The sequence below is a fragment of the Hyla sarda genome, chromosome 11, assembly GCF_029499605.1.
Source record: "Hyla sarda isolate aHylSar1 chromosome 11, aHylSar1.hap1, whole genome shotgun sequence".
Classification (NCBI taxonomy): domain Eukaryota; kingdom Metazoa; phylum Chordata; class Amphibia; order Anura; family Hylidae; genus Hyla; species Hyla sarda.
Genome location: NC_079199.1, coordinates 91,226,876 through 91,248,841, shown reverse-complemented (window position 1 = coordinate 91,248,841; position 21,966 = coordinate 91,226,876). Strand labels below are relative to the sequence as shown.

General features: G+C 42.9%; 1 protein-coding gene across 1 annotated transcript; it reads right to left on the bottom strand.

Moving 5' to 3' along the window:
• Positions 1-1,230: 1,230 nt before the first annotated feature.
• LOC130294926 (olfactory receptor 49-like) lies at positions 1,231-2,163 on the bottom strand. The gene has a single exon (XM_056545078.1). The coding sequence runs from the start codon at positions 2,161-2,163 to the stop codon at positions 1,231-1,233; it is 933 nt and encodes a 310-aa protein (XP_056401053.1).
• Between the last annotated feature and the right edge of the window lie 19,803 nt (positions 2,164-21,966).

The window sequence follows — 21,966 nt, the reverse complement described above, 5'->3', positions numbered from 1 at the left end:
TATGGGATATACTGTATATATAATGTGAGGGGTGGACTCACTTATGGGATATACTGTATATAATGTGAGGGGTGGACTCACTTATGGGATATACTATATATATAATGTGAGGGGTGGACTCGCTTATGTGAGCTACTGTATATAATGTGAGGGGTGGACTCACTTATGGGAGATACTATATTTATAATGTGAGGAGTGGACTCACTTATGTGAGAATGTATATATTGTGAGGGGTGGAGTCACCTATGGGAGATACTGTATATAATGTGAGGGGTGGATTCACTTATGGGAGATACTATATATATATATATATATATATATAATGTGAGGGGTGGACTCACTTATGGAGATACTGTATATAATGTGAGGGGTGGACTCACTTATGGAGATACTGTATATAATGTGTGGGGTGGACTCACTTATGGGTGATACTGTATATAATGTGAGGGGTGGACTCACTTATGGGAGATACTGTATACATAATGTGAGGGGTGGACTCACTTATGGGAGATACTGTATATAATGTGAGGGGTGGACTCACTTATGGGAGATACTGTATATATAATGTGAGGGGTGGACTCACTTATGGGAGATACTGTATATAATGTGAGGGGTGGACTCACTTATGGGAGATACTGTATATAATGTGAGGGGTGGACTCACTTATGGGATATACTGTATATATAATGTGAGGGGTGGACTCACTTATGGGAGATACTGTATATAATGTGAGGGGTGGACTCACTTATGGGATAAACTGTATATATAATGTGAGGGGTAGAGTCAATTATGGGAGATACTGTATATAATGTGAGGGGTGGACTCACTTATGGGAGATACTGTATATATAATGTGAGGGGTGGAGTCACTTATGGGAGATACTGTATATAATGTGAGGAGTGGACTCACTTATGGGAGATACTGTAAATTAAGTCTAGCCCAGTTCACATTACATTTTTGTTACCTTATAGAAATGTCCATCTTTTTTATGATGTAAAAAAAATAGCCTTCAATAATTTTTTACCTTTTAGAAATAGAAGGCTTACAGATCCTGTTTTTTTTTTTTTTTTTTTTTACAATAGAAATCAATAGCAACAGGAGAGGAATATTCAATAGGATGAATTACTGTGAATTTAGCTTTAGTGCTATTATACCAGTAGTGCCATTCACATCCAAATATATTAAATCTTGCACATACCGTAGACTTTACAACATAATGTGCATGCCATCTCAACGTAAAACCTTGATAAATTGTTTAATTGTTTTTCTTAAGGCATCCTTTACCTCTCTATTTCTGAATGTGTAGATAAAAGGGTTCAGAACTGGTATAATAACAGTGTACATGAGAGCAAGAAACTTGTCATAGTGACTGCCTTTGGGCCTGACATACACAACAATAGCAGAACCATAAAACAAAGATGCTACTATGAGATGGGACGAGCAAGTTGAAAAAGCTTTCATTTTACCCTCAGCACTTTTAATTTTCAACACGGTGTATATGATGTGAATGTAGAAACTCATTATAGTAAAAAAGGGCAAAACAGTTGCCAGAACAGCCGCCAAACTAGTTGTCATATTACTGATAAATGGGTCTGAACATGCCAAATTTTGTAATGGTGCAAGGTCACAAAAGAAGTGGTCAACTTCATTTGGTCCACAAAAGTCCAATAGGAAAGTAAAAATACTAGGAATGAATGATGTAATGAAACCAAGAAACCATGGAAGGGTTGCTATTCTATGACAGAACTGACTATTCATTATGGCTGAGTACCGTAATGGGTTATTTATAGCCAGATATCGGTCAAAGACCATCAGAACTAGCAGGAAGCACTCTGTTTCTCCAAGGGCATTGAAGGTATACATTTGGACAAAGCAACCAAAAAAAGAAATGGTCTTCTTAGTTTGAATGAGAATAGCTAGAAGTTTTGGAATTGTGACTGAGGCAAACAATATCTCTAAAACCGTAAATATACTGATAAAGAAGTACATTGGAGTATGAAGAGAAGACTCAGTTCTAACTAAGAGAATAATAGTAAAATTTCCCAAAACACAAATGGTATAGGCCACAAGAACAACACAAAAGAGTAAACGCTGAAATGAGTGCAAGTTGGAAAAGCCCAAAAGAAAAAATTCATTCACTGTGGATCTGTTGGCATCCTGCATTTTCGATTAACAGAAAATCTGTAATAAAGAGTAATGTTATTTAAAAAATGAGATGAAGTGTTACAGGGTTAAACCAAAAATGTAATATTTTGTCATATTTTGGGAAGAAAGGCTAATAAAATAATAAATAAATACAATATTTATTTAGTTAATTATTTGATGTATGTATGTAAGTATACATAAATAAATAAGAATTATTAACACATGTATACATCCTTTAGATTAAAGGGATACCCAAGGGGTACTACCGTGGAAAACTTTTTTTTTTTAAATCAACTGGTGCCAGAAAGTTAAACAGATTTGTAAATCACTTCTATTAAAAAATCTTAATCCTTCCAGTACTTTTTAGGGGCTGTATGCTAAAGAGAAATTCAAAAAGAAATGCATTTCCTGTGATGTCCTGACCACAGTGCTCTCTGCTGACCTCTGCTGTCCATTTTAGGAACTGGAGAAAATCCCCATGGCAAACATATGCTTCTCTGGACAGTTCCTAAAATGGACAGCAGAGGTCAGCAGAGAGCACTGTGGTCAGGACATCACAGGAAATACATTTCTTTTTGGATTTCTCTTTAGTATACAGCCCCTAAAAAGTACTGGAAGGATTAAGATTTTTTTTTAATAGAAGTGATTTACAAATCTGTTTAACTTTCTGGCACCAGTTGATTAAAAAAAAAAAAAAAGTTTTCCACGGTAGTACCCCTTTAAATCAACTGGTGCCAGAAACAGATTTGTAAATTACTTCTATTTAAACATTGTCATCCTTCCAGTACTTATCAGCTGCTGTATACTACAGAGGAAGTTGTATTTCTTTCTGGAGTTCTTTTCTGTCTGACCACAGTGCTCTCTGCTGACACCTCTGTCTGTGTCAGGAACTGTCCAGAGCAGGAGCAAATCCCCATAGTAAACCTATTCATCTCTGGTCAGTTCCTGACATGGACAGAGGTGTCAGCAAAGAGCACTGTGGTCAGACAGAAAATGTATTTAAAAAAGAAAAGAACGTCATCTGTAATATACAGCAGGTGATAAGTACTGGAAGGATAAAGATTTTCAATTAGAAATAATTTACAAATCTGTTTAACTTTCCTGCACTGGTTGATTAGAAAAAAACAACCTCACACTGCTAACCCTACATGTTTCTATCATGATTGATCATGACATCATCAGGGGCCATAGTGACAGTGTATTAATACACAGATAGTATACCACAAAATGAATATAACAGACTATGGCCCAGAAGTATGTAATAGCCACAACTCAAAGGGTGTACATCATAACCTTGGCTAGATAGTGTCCCACACAGTCAAACATAGTGGAACCGCTGTACACGGGTAGCCAGGTTGTAGTCCATGTAAGCAGACAAGTCAACAAAATGGTCATATAGAATTAAACACATAAATTAACTATCAGGTCTTGTAGTGCAAAGTTTTTTATTAAATAAAAGATCTGCGCCAGATGGCTACTCACCGTTACAAAGAGCATCCAATCAGCAAAGAGTCTATTTCTGCTGTCCGAACGCTGAATGCGCTAGGGGCTGTGCAATGTCAGGGGGTTGTGCTGCTCTTTAAACCAGGAAATTTGAAGTTTCAAGTAAAAAAAAAAATTGGGATATTTTATGTATAGTTAACCATCAGGAAAAATTTTCAGATTTCACATTTTAAAGCAAAATAATTATTAAATTATAATTGAAATGTCATGCCTATATAAAGGAAAAATAAGAGCTTCATATCAAAACTCTTTACAGAATGTTTCAATAGGAAGACTTAAATACAATACCAATATCATGTTTAAGTTTTTTGAAAAAATATTATTCAAAAATATAGATAAAAAATACTAACAAGGAAAAACATTTTCATTACTACAAAATAAACATAAAATTTGTGATCATTGTTTTCATTAGATCATATTGAATAATGAATGTCACCATACAGTTTGTCATTACAAATTAAACTATTTTCACGACTTGTAAATCTGTGATCCCCATAGTAAATAGAGTGGAACCCTGCAAGTCTGAAACAACATTTCCCACTAGTTAAAACCCAACATTCTTAGTAAATGAGGCCCATTGTGTCCAATTTTTTGTAGACTTCATCTATAAAAAAAAAGTCTAAAGACAACTGTTCGGAACTTACCTCCAGGGGCATGCCCGATCCTACCTTCTATATAATGTTGCAGTTGTCACCCATGTGCAATGGGTGCCAGCCCTCTGACAGTGGGGCTGGCTAGCCTATTATCAGGCTCAGCATCAGCATTCCACATAGTCCAAATGTGCCAGATTTAAGTGGGTGGCTGCTGGGCAAAATCGACTGTAATTGGAGTTTCTGTGCCATTGCTAGCATTTCTGAACCTGTACTGGTGTTTGTCTGGTTTCTGCATTTTGCCTGTTTCCCTGACCCCTGTGTTTGGATTTTGATTTTACTTGACTAAACCGCCTGCTTTGACCTGGCTTGCTCTCTGGCACTGTACTGGATTCTGACTTCTGACGCAGTCCTCTGGTTCTAACCTATGGCTTGTTTCTTTTTTCTCTGGACTTTGATTCTGACATTAAGTGTTTGCTTGGTTCTGACCCAGGCCGTGTGACTATGCCTATTTGTTTAGCCATGTGCAGTGTAGGGACTGTTGCCTAGTTGAGAGCAGCCAGTCAGGCGGAATTATATAAATAGGTAGGGACAGTGGGTTGGGTTCAGCTTAGAGATGCACTTTTTATCCTTCTCATAACAGCGGGCAACAAAAATAGTGGATCACTTAAACATGAAACTTACCAGGAAATGGTTTGAAGAACTGAATTTGTACAGCCTGAAGAAAAGGATGGAAAGGGGTATTAAATAAGGTGTTTTTATTAAGAAACTAAACATAAGATTAACTTGAAAATTGTTGGAGAAGTAGAAGAATGCACTCACCACACGTAACTTGCTGCTCATCTGCGTGGATCTTTATTGTATCCTGGGTCTCGATGTGTACAGCTTGACAAGCGAAACATACAAACAGCAGGGGAACGGGTGCTCGTGCAGGGGAGGGAAACAGACAACAGACTGTTTCGCGTTACACGGACGCTTCTTCTGGTCTGGCTTCAACACAGGTGAGTAGTGCATTTATGCAAATACGAGGGGGAGGGCGTGTACATAGTTACAAACACAATATTGCACTAAGAACCTATCTTTCATGATCTGTACTACAGGAAAGAGGAAAGGTTTTTACGATCGTTGAGCCCAAGGGGGCTCAAGGCATTAAGGCGGCTTCTCTTCTTAGTAATAAACAATCACGATCTATTCTTCTTTCTGTAGCTTCCAATCTTTCTATGCCTGCAAATTTTACAAAAGCCAGATTTCCTGCATTTATTTCATGCATATGATTAATGAACCTTGTAGCCCGGATTTCGTTTTCAGGGAGTATAGGCATTCCCTTATTCATTTATATAGGTGTCTAATTGTTTCCCCTAAAAAACAGTTTGCAGGGGCACATAAGACAATGGACAACATGTGTACTTTTACAGGTGATAAATTGTTGTACTCTTATTTCATTACCGCCTAATGTTAATACCTTCCTAGCTAGATTGTGCTGAAATAGGGATCAATTTTTGCAGGGATAGTTCCCTTGTGGAGCTGTACGATCTAACCATGTTCTTTTGTTCCTACTTTTGTTTCTGATTTAGTTTTTGATGAAACTTCCTAAAGTTATAGTTTTTCTATGTGTAATGATGGGTTTTAATTTTTCAGTTTCATGTAGATCTTTGTCACTTTCTATCATGAACCAGTTCTTATGTATGGCGGATTTGATGGCATTGATGGTGTGTTCTGAAAAACAAACACATTGTTGTTCTGTACTTTTTTTAGAATGTTGTTTCTGTATTAGTTCTGCTCTATTTTTTTGTTTGGCTATGTCTGCAGCTTTTTTTTAATTATTGTTATGGGGTAACCACATTGTAATAGCCAATCTGTTAATTCTTGTGCTTGCTGCGCATATAGGAGGAGCTTTATCAAAACCTGTCCAGAGGAAAAGTTGCCCAGTTGCCCATAGCAACCAATCAGATTGATTCTTTCATTTTGCAGAGGCCTTGTTAAAAATGTAAGAAGCGATCTGATTGGTTGTTATGGGCAACTGGACAATTTTTCCTCTGCACAGGTTTTGATAAATCGCCCCCATAGTGTAGGATTATTATTGATAAGCTTTATTCTCAAAAATTTACTGTAAGAAATCGCATCACAGACATGCTTTGGGTGTAAACTTTCATAGTGTAAGATTGAGTTTTTCATAATATTTTTTTATACCCTGTGGTGTTAATTTTGTCATCTTTTATGAATATGCACACGTCTAGACCGAATTGGTGTGTAAAAAGCATATTGACTTGATTTTGGTTGTTTAAATATTGGACAAACTGTGAAAACTGGTTTTCAGTACCGTCTCATATCACAAATATGTTGTTGACATATCTAAGATATAATTTGATATGTTGTGTGAAGGTAAAAATCATCTAACTTTCTAAAATGTATGCAAATATATTTGTACACGTGCAAGACACCGGGGTACAGGTACCACTGGCCATCGTATATAAATGCATTTATTAGTGAGGATAAACTGGACTGCGTCAGTAACAAAATCAATGAAGATGGGGGACTTATTGGTAGTGGACAAAAATGTCCAGAGAGCCTGTGGGATGCAGGTGTACAGGCCCTCGACTTCTATAGACACTAAACAAAATGAGTCCTGCCAGAAAAACCTTGAAGGGCTGAAATTAATTCACCTGTGTTTTTAAAAAAAATATGGAATTCCAGATAGTAGCAGTGAGACCAACCATTTTATACATGCTGATAAGGGTTCAGTCGAAGACCCAATCCCAGCCACAATAGAGCATCCAGGGGGTTGGGTCTCGCGACTTATGGAGTTTGAGGACCATGTACCATTTTGCTGGCTTGGGAATTTTAGGAACTGGGCGTTCTGCTGTTTTTACATTAATTTGACTAGGGATGCACCGATATATCGGCGGCCGATACATATCGGCCGAAAATAGCTATTTCGGCAAAATGCCGAAACAACTAAAAATCTGCCGATAATGACCCACCTCCCCTGCAGGGGGGCCGGCCGCAACATCTGGGGGGGGGGTTGCGCTCTCCGGGATAGGATTAGGAATACTTCTTTTTATGTGCCCGGGCCGGCTCCTGTGTGTGGCTGCAGGCGGGGGCCGGCCTGCGCATATAAAACCTAATACTGTATACTAAAAACCAGGGGGCCTCCAGCTGCTGTGAAACTACAACTCCCAGCATGCTCGGACCGGCAAAGTCTGTCCGGGCATGCTGGGAGTTGTAGTTTCACAACAGCTGGAGGCCCCCTGGTTTTTAGCATAAAGTATTAGTTTTTATATGCTCTGGTCGGCCCCCGCCTGCAGCCACACACAGGAGCCGGCCCGGGCACATAAAAAGAAGTATTCCTAATCCTATCCCGGACATCTCTGTGTCCCGAAAAATCTTTTCGGGACATAAGGATGTCCGGCGGTCACTCACCATTCTCCGGCGTCCTCCTGCGATCCTCCCGCGATCCTCCCGCGATCCTCCTTCGGTCCTTCGCTTCTCCGCCTCTATGGTCGTACGCACGGGACGTCACTGACGTCCCGTGCGTACAACCATAGAGACGCAGGAGGACCGCAGGATCGTCGCAGGAGAACGCACGCCGGCCGGGGCCTGGTAAGTGACCGCGTCATCTTGTTCAGTGTTCCGGGCACCGCTCCTCCGGTCCCGGCACCTACTGCTATGGTCCATAGGCCATAGCAGTAGATGGTGACCCCGGGCCGGAGAAGCGGTGACCGGATCACTGTGGGGGCAGCAGTACAGACATACAGCCTCCAGCCATACACTGTATATGGCTGGAAGCTGTATTTCTGTGGGGTGGGGGAACTGCTGACTTAATGTGGGGGGAGCTGCCTACAAATGTGTGTGTGTGTGGGGGGGGGGGGAGCTGCCTAATATTGTGGGGGGGGGGGGAGCTGCCTAATATTGTGGGGGGGGGAGCTGCCTAATATTGTGGGGGGGGAGCTGCCTAATATTGTGGGGGAGGAGCTGCCTAATATTGTGGGGGGGGAGCTGCCTAATATTGTGGGGGGGGGAGCTGCCTAATATTGTGGGGGGGGGGTGGAAGCTGCCTGATATTGTGGGGGGGGGGAAAGCTGCCTGATATTGTGGGGGGGGGGGCTGCCTAATATTGTTGGGGGGAGCTGCCTAATATTGTGGGGGGAGCTGCCTAATATTGTTGGGGGGAGCTGCCTGATATTGTGGGGGGGAGCTGCCTACAAATGTGGGGGGAGCTGCCTGATATTGTGGGGGGAGCTGCCTAATATTGTTGGGGGGAGCTGCCTGATATTGGGGGGGGGGGGCTGCCTACAAATGTGGGGGGAGCTGCCTAATATTGTTGGGGGGAGCTGCCTAATATTGTGTGGGAACTGCCTACTATTGTTGGGGGGAGCTGCCTACTATTGTGGGGGAAATGCTGACCTAATGTGAGGAACCTGCCTACTATTGTGGGGGAACTGCTGACCTAATGTGGGGGGAGCTGCCTAATATTGTTGGGGGGAGCTGCCTAATATTGTGTGGGAACTGCCTACTATTGTTGGGGGGAGCTGCCTACTATTGTGGGGAACCTGCCTACTATTGTGGGGGAAATGCTGACCTAATTTGGGGACCTGCCTACTGTTGTGGGGGAGCTGCCTACTATTGTGGGGGAGCTGCCTACTATTGTGGGGGAGCTGCCTACTATTGTGGGGGAGCTGCCTACTATTGTGGGGGAACTCCCGACCTAATGTGGGGGAGCTGGCAATCTAATGTGGGGGAATCTAATCTAATCTAATGAGCGGAGCGCTGCATTTTACCAGAAGACGGGGAGAAGTCATTTTCGGTATCGGTTTCGGCCGGACATTTTTTTTTATTTCGGTTTCGTTTCGGTTCTGAAATTTCCATTTCGGTGCACCTCTAAATTTGACCCATTCTGACTGTTTTATTAAGAAATAATTGTAATTTTTCTATTGTTTTACTGGTAGGATTATCTGCAAGTTTGTTTTGTACACTGTAGTGTCTGTTAAATGACGCATAGCTTCAGTATCATGATCATGTTTTTTCCACAATACTATAGATCCTTCTTTGTCGGATTTAGTCACAATGACACCGCTCTGAGTTGTGAGCCACGCCAGTGTGTCTTGTTCAGCATTGGTGATATTAGCAATTTTTTTCGGGTAAATTAAAGCTTTTGCCTCATTTAAGACAGATTTATAAAAATAAATCTAGTGTACTACCAGGGGTGATGGGAGGATTAAAACTAGAGCGATTGCCCCCTGTAAAAAAAAGTTCCTCCAGTAACTCTAATAATAAGTGGGTACTGGTCTCTTCCGATTGGGTAAATTCTGATACTATTTTGAATTTAAGTTGGCTTAAATCACAAGGCATTACTCCCTCCTTTATTTGGGAAGTTGTGGTGTTCACACTAGTGAATTTTTTTTTTTTTAGATTTATCTTCCTCAGTGATTTATAAAGATCTACTTCAAATTGTTCGTACTTAAAGTCCTCAGTGAGTCCGTAATTTAAACCTTTTGACAGTGCTGTTAGACGTGGTGAAGTGAGTTGTAAGTCTGTTAAATTTATGACATTATTGTGCGGGTCTATTTTTTCCAGAATACCGACTTCCTCTTCTTGGATCATATCCAGGGAGGGACGTTAAAACAGTCAGAATGGGTCAAATTAATATAAAAACGGTAGAACGCCTAGTTCCTAAAATTCCTAAGCCAGCAAAATGGTACTTGGTCCCCAAAGTCCATAAGTCGCAGGCCCAACCCCCTGGCCACCATATTGTGGCGAGGATTGGGTCTGCGACTGAACCCTTATCAGCATATACTGTATAGAATGGTTGGTCTCACCTCTACTACCTGGAATTCCATCTTTTTTGAAAAACACAGGTGAATTTATTTCAGCCCTTCAAGGTTTTGTCTGGCAGGACTCATTTTGTTTAGCGTCTATAGACGTCGAGAGCCTGTACACCCGCATCCCCCACGATGGACGTTTTGTTTACTACCGATAAGTCCCCCAACCGATAAGTCCCCCCATTGATTTTGTTACTGACAAAGTCCAGTTTATCTTCACTAATAATACATTTAAATATGATGGCCAGTGGTACGTGCAAGCCCTGGGTACAGCGGCAGGTACCCCAGTGTCTTGCACAAATGCAAATATATTTTTGGCCATTTTGAAAAGTGAGATGATTTTTACCACTGATAATCCCTTCACACGACATATCAAATTATCTTAGATATGTCGACGACATATTCGTGATATCGGACGGTACTGAAAACCAGTTTTCACAGTTTGTCCAATATTTTAATAATCAAAATCAAGTCAATATGCTTTTTACACACCAATTCGGTGGCAACACTTTGGATTTCCTAGACGTGCACATATTCATAAAAGATAGCAAAATTTACACCATAGAGTATAGAAAAAAGATGATGAAAAACAACTTTTTACACTATGAAAGTTCACACCCAAAGCCTGTCCGTGATGCTATTTCTTACAGTCAATTTTTGAGAATAAAGCTTATCAATAATGATCCTACACTATATGCGCAGCAAGCACAAGAATTAATTGATCAGCTATTATAATGTGGTTACCCCATGACAATAATTAAAAAAGCTGCAGACATAGCCAATCAAAAAAATTGAGCAGAACAAATACAGAAACAACATTCTAAAAAAAATTACAGAACAACAATTTGTATTTGTTTTTCAGAATACACCATCAATGCCATCAAATCCGCCATGCATAAAAACTGGTTTATGATAGAAAGTGACAAAGATCTACATGGAAATGCAACATTAAAAGCCATCATAACACATAGAAAAACTACAACTAAAGGAAGTTTCATCAAAAGCAAAATCAGAAACAAAAGTAGGAACAAAAGAACATGGTTAGATCGTACAGCTCCACAAGGGAACTATCCCTGCAAAAATTGTTCCCTATGTCAGCACAATCTAGCTAGGAAGGTATTAACATTAGGCAGTAAAGAAATAAGAGTACAATAATTTATCACCTTTGAAAGTACACATGTTGTCCATTGTCTTATGTGTCCCTGCAGCCTGTTTTATGTAGGGGAAACCATTAGAAACCTGTATAAATTAATAAAGGAACACCTATACCCCTAAAAACAAATTCCGGGCTACAAAGTTCATTAATCATATGCATGAAATAAATGCAGGAAATCCGGCTTTTGTAAAATTTGCAGGCATGGAAAGATTGGAAGCTACAGAAAGAGGAATAGTTCGTGATTGTTTACTTCTAAGAAGAGAAGCCGCCTTAATGCCTTGGGCCAACGATCCTAATGACTAGAGATGAGCAAACTTACAGTAAATTCGATTCGTCACGAACTTCTCGGCTCGGCAGTTGATGACTTATCCTGCGTAAATGAGTTCAGGTGCTCCGGTGGGCTGGAAAAGGTGGATACATTCCTTGGAAAGAGTCTCCTAGGACTGTATCCACCTTTTCCAGCCCACCGGAGCACCTGAAGGCTGAACTAATTTATGCAGGAAAAGCCATGAACTGCCGAGCCGAGAAGTTCGTGATGAATCGAATTTACTGTAAGTTCGCTCATCTCTAGTAATGACCTTTCCTCTTTCCTGTAGTACAGATCATGTAAGATAGGTTCTTAGTGCAATATTGTGTTTTAACTATGTATACGCCCTCCCCCTTCTATTTGCATAAATGCACTACTCACCTGTGTTGAAGCCAGACCGGAAAAAGGCATCCTTGTGACGTGAAACAGTCTGTTGTCTGTTTCCCTCCCCTGCACCAGCACCCGTTCCCCCGCTGTTTCGCCTGTCACGCTGTACACATCGAGACCCAGCATTCAATAAAGGTCCACGTAGATGAGAAGCAAGTTATGTGTGGTGAGTGCATTCTTCTACTTCTCCAACGACTTTCAAGTTTGTGACACTGCATTCACAGAATGGCACCCCACATTAGACCAGCGTAATACTCATTGCTCCAGGACATTTATCATGGCTAGCAGTGCCTAGTGACCCTATACCTCTCTTGGTTATATACAACCTAAGATTAGTTGAGAAGCTACGTGAGAAAATATAATTTGACTGAAGTAGGAGTAGTACTAGATACTTGAAAGAAACTTCTAGTAAATGCCTTGTATAAACATAGGTCTATCCAAAGATAAAACTATAAACAAAATAATATAGAAGATTCCATTTACCATGTGGTCTATTGTGTCGTCAGTCTTCTATGTTTTTTACCACACATTCTTCTTTTTATAATCTTTATTTAAATCCAAAATTAAGACAAGAGGGAATATCATGTCCCTTGACAATTTATATTGTTTATTATATCCTATATGAAGAAGCATACCATTTCCATGCTTTAATATATCCCATTGTATAAATATTTTATCTTATTCCAAAGTTTTCTTTACAAGATTCATTATTTACACATTCTAATCATAATAATTTTTTTTGGGGGGAAAAAAACATTTTATTAACAATGTAAATGTACTTTCAAAATAGTTTAAAAGTAAATGCACTGTTTTAATACTTTACCATTCAGAGTGGAGGTTAGCTGTTTTTTGATCTCCTACTGTTGATATTGAGCCCCTGATAGACCTTTCTATGATCCCTAGCAATTTAAAAAATATATATATTTCAGGGGGGTAGAATCAGATCTGGGCTGTTGTACAATAGTGCTCATATCTGTATTTCTTTTCTCCCACCAATAACAGGACAGCATGGTGGCTCAGTGGTTAGCACTGTTGCCTTGCAGCACTGTGATTCAAGGGTTAAATCCCACCAAGGACAACATATGCAATGAGTATATGTGCTCTCCGTGTGTTTGTGTGTGGGTGCTCTGGTTTCCCCACACACTCCAAAGTATACTAATAGGTGAATTTAGATTGAGAGCTCCAACAGGGAGAGGGGCCAACTTAAGCACACATAATCTGTGTACTATATAAATAGTACTTATTCCAATCTGATATGCCCTGACATGCTGGATAGTGATTTTTAGTACTATAGATGCATGTTTGGGGAGAATGTGATTATTAATATAATGGCCATACAAGGTAATATGTAAGTAGAAAGGAAAACAGAAACAGGATTAAAGCAAGGGAGGGGTTACATTATAAAAGCAGCCCTGGTCTAAGCAGTGAACTGATCATAATAACAAACTAAAAAAAAGGGAGGGAGAGAGGGAATTAAATTCAAGATGCAGCTTTCTGTACATAGCAGGAACATAGCAAATATTTACACAAGGGACAGTAGCCCAAAACTTGTTTGGAAAAAGGCAAGAGGGATGTCCTGATTTAACTTTCAGACAAAATGTGGACCCTCTGTAGGAGGCTGACAGGCTTCGATCTTCGATTTTATAAATGAAATAATTTAAAAAAATACTCTGACCATTTAAAGAAGGGCTTCAGGATTTTTTTTTGCTTGCATAGTGCAGTAATTTAGGCTATTATTAGAGAATAATGTAACGGCTACTGTATATGCCTTGTTTTAGCTGATGCAACATGCATGGGATTTCGGTCAACTTGATTTCTCTTTACACACTGAAATGATTTCCTAATGCTTTCTACATTTCCCATGATGCAGCTCTTCCTTAAACACCTTAACAGTGATTATAAATCAAATCACTTTCTTATAACTACAGGATGCCAATGTTCAGCCAGATGAACTGCACGGACTCAAAGCCTAAGACAATTTCATCTCTACTCATTAAGTCGAGCATACCTTCCCCTTATCGTGACTTTGCTGATGTATTCTGTGAAAAACAAGCCTAGACTCTTCCACCACATCGCCCTTATGATTGTCCCATTGATCTTCAACTTGGTACTACACCTCCTCGGGGAAGAATTCATCCATTATCTGTTCCTGAGACACAAGCAATGGAAAAATATATCCAAGAAAACCTTTTTTTTATCCGGAAATCCACCTCTCCTGCCGGAGCAGGATTCTTCTTTATTGGAAAAAAAGGATGGTTCTCTTCGTCCTTGCATAGATTATCGGTGACTTCATAAAATTACAATCAAAAATCGCTACCCTTTGCCCTTGATCTCAGAACTCTTTGATCATCTACGTGGAGCCAGAATCTTCACTAAATTAGCTCTCTGAGGAGCGCACAATTTAATTCGCATTCGTTAAGGGGTTGAATGGAAAACGTCTTTTAACACCCGAAACGGCCATTTTGAGTACTTGATGCCATTCTGTCTCTGTAATGCCCCAGCAGTCTTGCAAGAAGATTTCCAATCCAAAAATTCATCGTGTTCATGTCCGCCAAGTACTGCAGCGTCTATGGGAGAATTGTGTTTTTGCCAAGCTGGAGAAATGTCTCTGTGAGAGAACGAGCCTTCCTTTTTTGGGTTACATAGTCTCCCATCAAGGACTTCAAGATGGATCTTGTAAAGCTTTCTGCTGTTTTGGACTGGTCACGTCCTTCTGGTTTTCGGGCTAATCAACGTTTTTTGGGGTTTGCCAACTACTACCGTCAATTAATTCCTAATTTTTCTTCACTAGTTGCCCCAATTGTAACCCTTACCAAAAAAAATTATAACAGCAAAAATTGGTCTCCCAAGGCTGAAGAGGCTTTCTCTCAGATAAAGTTTGCCTTCGCTTCTGCACTTCTTCTCTCAAGACCTGATCGTGATGAAACGTTCTGGAGATAGACGCATCTTCTGTAGGAGCTTGGGCAATTCTTACCCAAAAGTCCTCTAAAGAAAAAAACATGACTTGTGTTTTTTTCCAAGACCTTTTCTCCTGCGGAGAGAAACTATTCTATTGGTGACCAGGAACTCCTTGCCATTAAACTTGTCTTGGAAGAATGGCGTAATCTTTTAGAGGGTTCTACACATCCTGTCAGCATTTTTACTGATCACAAAAACCATTTATATCTACAATCTGCACAGTGCCTGAATCCCTGTCAAGCAAGATGGTCGCTCTTCTTCTCCCGATTCAACTTCATCATTCATTTTCGTCCTGCAGAGAAAAAGGTTAGAGCCGATGCTCTCTCTCTTGGTCCTCTGATGTTGTTGGTCAGTATATCACTTCTTGACATATCATTCTTCCTGAGTGCCTTATTACTGCGGCTCCAGCTTCTCTTTTTCAAATCCCATCTGGGAAGACGCTTGTACCTCCTCGTCTCAGACGTCGTGTCCTCAGTTGGGGACACTCCTCGCTGTTGGCAGGTTACTCTGGGATCAAGAAGCCATTTCAGTTAATCTCTTGACACAATTGGTGGCCGCATCTCAAATAAGATGTCACAGATTTTGTCAGTTCTTGTACCACCTGTGCCCGTGACAAGACTCCCCGGTTGAAACCTGCTGGACTCCTACAGGCCTTGCAAATTCCGGATGCCCCTTGGACTCATATGGCAATGGATTTCTTCACCGATCTTTCCCCTCCCTGCAACAATACTGTCATCTGGGTGGTCGTTGATCGGTTTTTCCAAGATGGCACATTTTATTCCTTTGCCCAGACTTCCTCCAGCTCCTCAGTTGGCCAAACATTTTCTCCAACAAATTTTTCATCTACATGGTCTTCCTTCCTACATTGTCTCGGATCATGGGCTGCAATTTGTCTCCAAATTTGTCTCCCTTTGTTCTGCACTTTTCTTCTGCCTACCACCCTCAATCCAATGGGCAAGTGGAGAGAGTTAATCAGGTCCTGGAAGGCTACCTGCGACATTTTGTTTCAGCCCAGCAGGACAATTGGGTTGATCTTCTGCTTTGGGCAGAATTTTCTTGCTATAATGGAGACTCTGAGTCCACAAAGACTTCTCCCTTTTTTGTCGTCTATGGTCTTCATCTTCATCCACCTCTTCCTCTATCAGATTCCTCTGGAGTGCTGGCCTAATCCAAAATTTTGTGTCCTTCTGGCAGGAGACCAGTGGCGTCGCTAGGGGGGGGGGGGGGGGGGCAGAGGGGGCCATGGCCCCCCCTAGATCAGGCCGTGCCCCCCCTTGGGCCCCCCCAATTTAAAATATATAGGGATGTCCCGATACATTGATGGCTCCGCCCCCAGCACAGGAGAGGACGGGGCCGAGAGCTGACAGGTCACACAGCAGAGCGTCTGCTTCATGTGAGGTGAGTGATGTCCTGTGTCCTCCCTCTCTCCCCCCTGATCAGCAGTATATCCTGGGGCTGGTTGATGTGTATAGTAGCAGTCCAGAGGCGTCACTTTTCCCTCCTTCAGTGTCCACAGGTCACCAACAGGCCACATTATCACAACAATTTCTAGGAATAAAGCGCGGCAAAAATTGCGCAATTTTTGCTGCGATTTTTTCGTAAATCGCGGTGAAACAGCGCAATTTTTGCCGCGATTTTTCCATAAATTGTTCTGGTAATGTGACCTGTTGGAGACCTGTGGACACTGGGGGGGAAAGTGACCCCTCTGGAAGGACAACATGTGAACACATTAACCCCTCATTAACCCCTCAAGGGTACATTCACATGTACAGGATCTGCTGCATATTTTTGCTGCATATTTTGTGCAGCTGATTTTGCAACCCATTAGCTTCAATAGGTAGCAAAATCAGCTGCAGAAAATATACAGCAGATCCTGTATGTGTGACAATACCCTAAGGGCTCATCCAGGGGTGGATCCACAGTGTATTTTACTCTGCAGATCCACCGACAATGGACCCTACAGTGCTGCCTCCATCTGTGCCTGCTCATAACGGCAATCCTCCGCTACAAGCAGACACGCTTTTGATGTGTATACTCGCACACATCATGGCCGCTCCTCCTGCTCTCTGAGCTACGCCGAGAGCAGCCACGATGTGTGCGAGTATACACATGAAAGCGTGTCTGCCCGTAGCGGAGGATTGCCGTTATGAGCAGGCACAGATGGAGGCAGCACTGTAGGGTCCATTGTCGGGGGATCGGCAGCGTAAAATATGCTGGGGATCCATCCGTGTAAATGAGACACAAGGACACAAGGCGTATATGTACGCACAGTGTCTGCTCCCACTGTGTTGTATAAATCATTAGCTAGAACCCTCAGCTAATGCCAGATATCACCTATCAGGCTGATGTTTTACATTAACACTTTAGATGCCGCTATCAAAGTTGATGGTAGTGTCCAAAAGTTTTAACGCCTTAAGGACCGAGCGTTTTTCCATTTTTGCACTTTTGTTTTTTCCTCCTCACCTTTTAAAAATCATAACCCTTTCAATTTTGCACCTAAAAATCCATATGATGGCTTATTTTTTGCGCCACCAATTCTACTTTATAATGACATCAGTCATTTACCCAAAAATCTATGGCAAAAATGGAAAAAAAAATCATTGTGTGTATATATATATGTGTATGTATGTATGTATATATATATATATATATATATATATATATATATATATACATATATATATATATACACGCACACACGTTTTAAAATTGCCCCCCCACTTTTGTCACTGGCCCCCCATGTGCCCCCCTTAATATGAATGCTGGAGACGCCACTGCAGGAGACTCAACGCTCATTTCTTTCCGCTTCCTCCTAAATGAAGTCTCAAGCGGACAAGAGAAGAAGACCTCCTCCATCTTTTTCTCCTGGTGACAAGGTCTGGCTCTCCTCTAAGTATATATGCTTTAAAATTCCCAGTTAGATGTTGGGTCCTTGTTACTTGGGTCCATTTCTTCAAAAAATCAATCCTGTTTCTTACAAATTATGTCTCCACTCCTTTCTCCGCATTCTAAATTCTAATGTCTCTTTGCTCAAGCCCCTGGTCATTAATCGCTTTTCTCAAAAAGTCGTTGCTCCCACTCCTGCCTCTGGTTCTTCAGACATTTTTGAGGTTAAGGAGATCCTTGCCATGAAAACTGAGAGGAAAGTGTTATTTTCTTGTTGACTGGAAGGGCTTTGGCCCTGAGGAAAGGTCTTGGGAACCGGAGAAGAATATTGTTGATTACAGTCTAGTTCGAGAATTCCTTAGACCCAAAAAGAGGGGGAGACCCAAGGGGGGGTACTGTTATGGGCTGCGCTCCCTCCCTCCCATCTTCTCTGGCTTCTGCATGCGTGTCCTGGGCGTTGCTATGGGTAATGCTTCAGCTGTTCTGTCCGGCCGTGAGCGCACCCCTTCTGCCTGTCTTGGTGGCTCCGGGACTCGCTATGTGGGACAGACCTGCATGCCAGCTCCAGGCATCCCCTCACCTCTGTCAGGTCCCTGGTCTGTATTCTCCTCTGCTTCGCCGGCGCGCACATCTTTCCTTAGGGCGGGCGCTCATGTGCCGGTGTTACTAGATTTAAAGGTTCAGTATGCCCTTAATAGGTTACCTGCTAGGTGGAACCTATATTAGTCCAGCACCTCCCTATCATGGTGCCGGATATTTGTGCTCAGTGCTCTAGAGAAAGCGTTACTGAGTGTGTGCCATATTAGTGTTCCTGACCTCCAGCTTGTTACCTGACTTTGCTCCTTTGCTGCCTGCCTCCTGACCTTGTGCCTGATGGTATTAACAGGATGGTATTAACAGCTCTGTTTCTATCTTTGCAGATGACACCAAGCTTTGTAGCACGGTGCAGTCTATAGAGGATGTGCATAAGTTACAAGATGACTTGGATAGACTAAGTGTCTGGGCATCCACTTGGCAAATGAGGTTCAATGTGGATAAATGTAAAGTTATGCATCTGGGTACTAATAACCTGCATGCATCGTATGTCTTAGGGGGTTTAAACTGTCAGAGTCACTGGTAGAGAAGGATCTGGGTGTACTTGTAGATCACAGACTACAGAATAGCATGCAATGTCAGGCTGCTGCTTCCAAAGCCGGCAGGATATTGTCATGTATCAAAAGAGGCATGGACTCAAGGGACAGGGACATAATACTCCCCCTTTATAAAGCATTGGTATGGCCTCACCTGGAATATGCTGTTCAGTTTTGGGCACCTGTCCATAAAAGGGACACTGCAGAGTTGGAAAGGGTGCAGAGAAATGCGACTAAACTAATATGGGGCATGGATCATCTTAGCTATGAGGAGCGATTAAAGGAGTTACAATTGTTTAGTCTTGAGAAGAGACGTTTAAGGGGGGATATGATAAACGTATATAAGTATATTAATGGCCCATACAAAAAATATGGAGAAAAACTGTTCCAGGTTAAACCCCCCCCCCCCCCCCCAAAGGACGAGGGGGCACTCCCTCCATCTGGAGAAGAAAAAGTTTAGTCTCAAGGGGCGACACGCCTTCTTTACCGTGAGGACTGTGAATTTATGGAACGGTCTACCTCAGGAACTGGTCACAGCAGGAACAATTAACAGCTTTAAAACAGGATTAGATACATTCCTGGAACAAAATAACATTAATGCTTATGAAGAAATATAAAATCCCATACCTTCCCCAATATCGCGCCACACCCCTACCCCTTAATTCCCTGGTTGAACTTGATGGACATATGTCTTTTTTCGACCGTACTAACTATGTAACTATGTAACCGACTACGCTTCTTTGCTGCCATCCATCTGACCCATGCTACGTCTGAATATGCTTCATTCTCTGTGCCAAGTTACATCTAGACAACCTGTGTGGACGGATCGTGCCAGGGGTAGCGACCTGGGTGCCGCCTGCCACAGCAAGTCCATCCCACTCTGCGGTGGGCTCTGGTGAAAACCAGCAGCACCTTAGACTCTGTTACTTGGTACGGTTCAGCCATTCTCCACACAGGAGAGCGGATCCACTTCTCAGCCATTAACGGTAAGACCGTTACAATAAACGTAATGGGGTACTCTGGTGGAAAACATTTTTTTTTAAATCCTCTGGTGCCAGAAAGATAAACAGATTTTTAAATTACTTCTATTTAAAAATCTTAATCCTTCCAGTACTTATCAGCTGCTGTATACTACAGAGGAAGTTTAGTAGTTCTTTCCAGTCTGACCACAGAGCTTTCTGCTGCCACCTCTGTCCATGTCAGGAACTATACAGAGCAGGAGCACATCCCCATAGCAAACCTATTCTGCTCTGGACAGTTCCTGACATGGACAGAAGTGTCAGCAGAAAGCACTCTTGTTACGCCGAGCGCTCCGGGTCCCCGCTCCTCCCCGGAGCGCTCACAGCGTTCTCCTACTCGCAGCGCCCCGGTCAGACCCGCTGACCGGGTGTGCTGCGATAATGTCCTTAGCCGGGATGCGATTCGCAATGCGGGACGCGCCCGCTCGCTATGCGCATCCCGACACGCTTACCAGACCCGCTCCCCGTCTGTGCTGTCCCGGCGCATGCGGCCCAGCTCCCTAGGGCGCGCGCGCGCCGGTTCTTTGCGATTTAAGGGGCCGGTGCCCGACTGATTGGCGCATGGGTTTTAATTAGTATGTTCACCTGTGCACTTCTCTATATTACCTCACTTCCCCTGCACTTCCTTGCCGGATCTTGTTGCCATTGTGCCAGTGAAAGCGTTCCTTGTGTATCCCTAGCCAGTGTTCCAGACCTCTTGCCGTTGCCCCTGACTACGATCCTTGCTGCCTGCCCTGACCTTCTGCTACGTCCGACTCTGCTCTTGTCTAATCCCTTGTACCGCGCCTATCTCAGCAGTCAGAGAGGTTGAGCCGTTGCCGGTGGATACGACCTGGTTGCTACCGCCGCTGCAAGACCATCCCGCTTTGCGGCGGGCTCTGGTGAAAACCAGTAGCAACTTAGAACCGGTCCACCGACACGGTCCACGCCAATCCCTCTCTGGCACAGAGGATCCACCTCCAGCCTACCGAATCCTGACAGTAGATCCGGCCATGGATCCAGCTGAGGTCCCGCTGCCAGTTGTCGCTGACCTTACCACAGTGGTCGCCCAGCAGTCGCAACAGATAGCGCAACAAGGCCACCAGCTGTCTCAACTGACTGTGATGCTACAGCAGCTTCTACCACAGCTTCAGCAACCATCTCCTCCTCCAGCTCCTGCACCTCCTCCGCAGCGAGTGGCCGCATCCAGCCTCCGTTTATCATTGCCGGACAAGTTTGATGGGGACTCTAAACTTTGTCGTGGTTTTCTCTCGCAATGTTCCCTGCATTTGGAGATGATGTCGGCCCAATTTCCAACTGAAAGGTCAAAGGTGGCTTTCGTGGTCAGTCTTCTGTCTGGGAAAGCCCTGTCATGGGCCACACCGCTCTAGGACCGCAATGATCCTGTCACTGCCTCTGTACACTCTTTCTTCACGGAGATTCAAAGTGTCTTCGAGGAACCAGCCCGAGCCTCTTCTGCCGAGACTGCCCTGCTGAACCTGGTCCAGGGTAATTCTTCAGTAGGCGAGTACGCCATCCAATTCCGTACTCTCGCCTCCGAATTGTCCTGGAAAAACGAGGCCTTCTGAGTGACCTTCAAAAAAGGCCTATCCAGTAACATCAAAGATGTGCTGGCCGCACGAGAAATCCCTGCTAACCTGCATGAACTTATTCATCTTGCCACCCGTATTGACATGCGTTTTTCCGAAAGACGTCAGGAGCTCCGCCAGGATATGGACTTTGTTCGCACGAGGCGGTTTCTCTCCCCGGCTCCTCTCTTCTCTGGTCCGCTGCAATCTGTTCCTGGGCCCTCCGCCGTGGAGGCCATGCAAGTAGACCGGTCTCGCCTGACACCTCAAGAGAGGACACGCCGCCGCAATGAGAACCTATGCCTGTACTGTGCCAATACCGAACACTTCTTGAAAGATTGCCCTATCTGACCTCCACGTCAGGAAAGACGCACTCCGATTCCGCACAAAGGTGAGACAGCTCTAGGTGTGAACTCTTCTTCTCCACGTCTTACTGTGCCTGTGCGGATTTCTTCTTCTAACTTCTCCTTCTCAGCTGTGGCCTTCTTGGATTCCGGA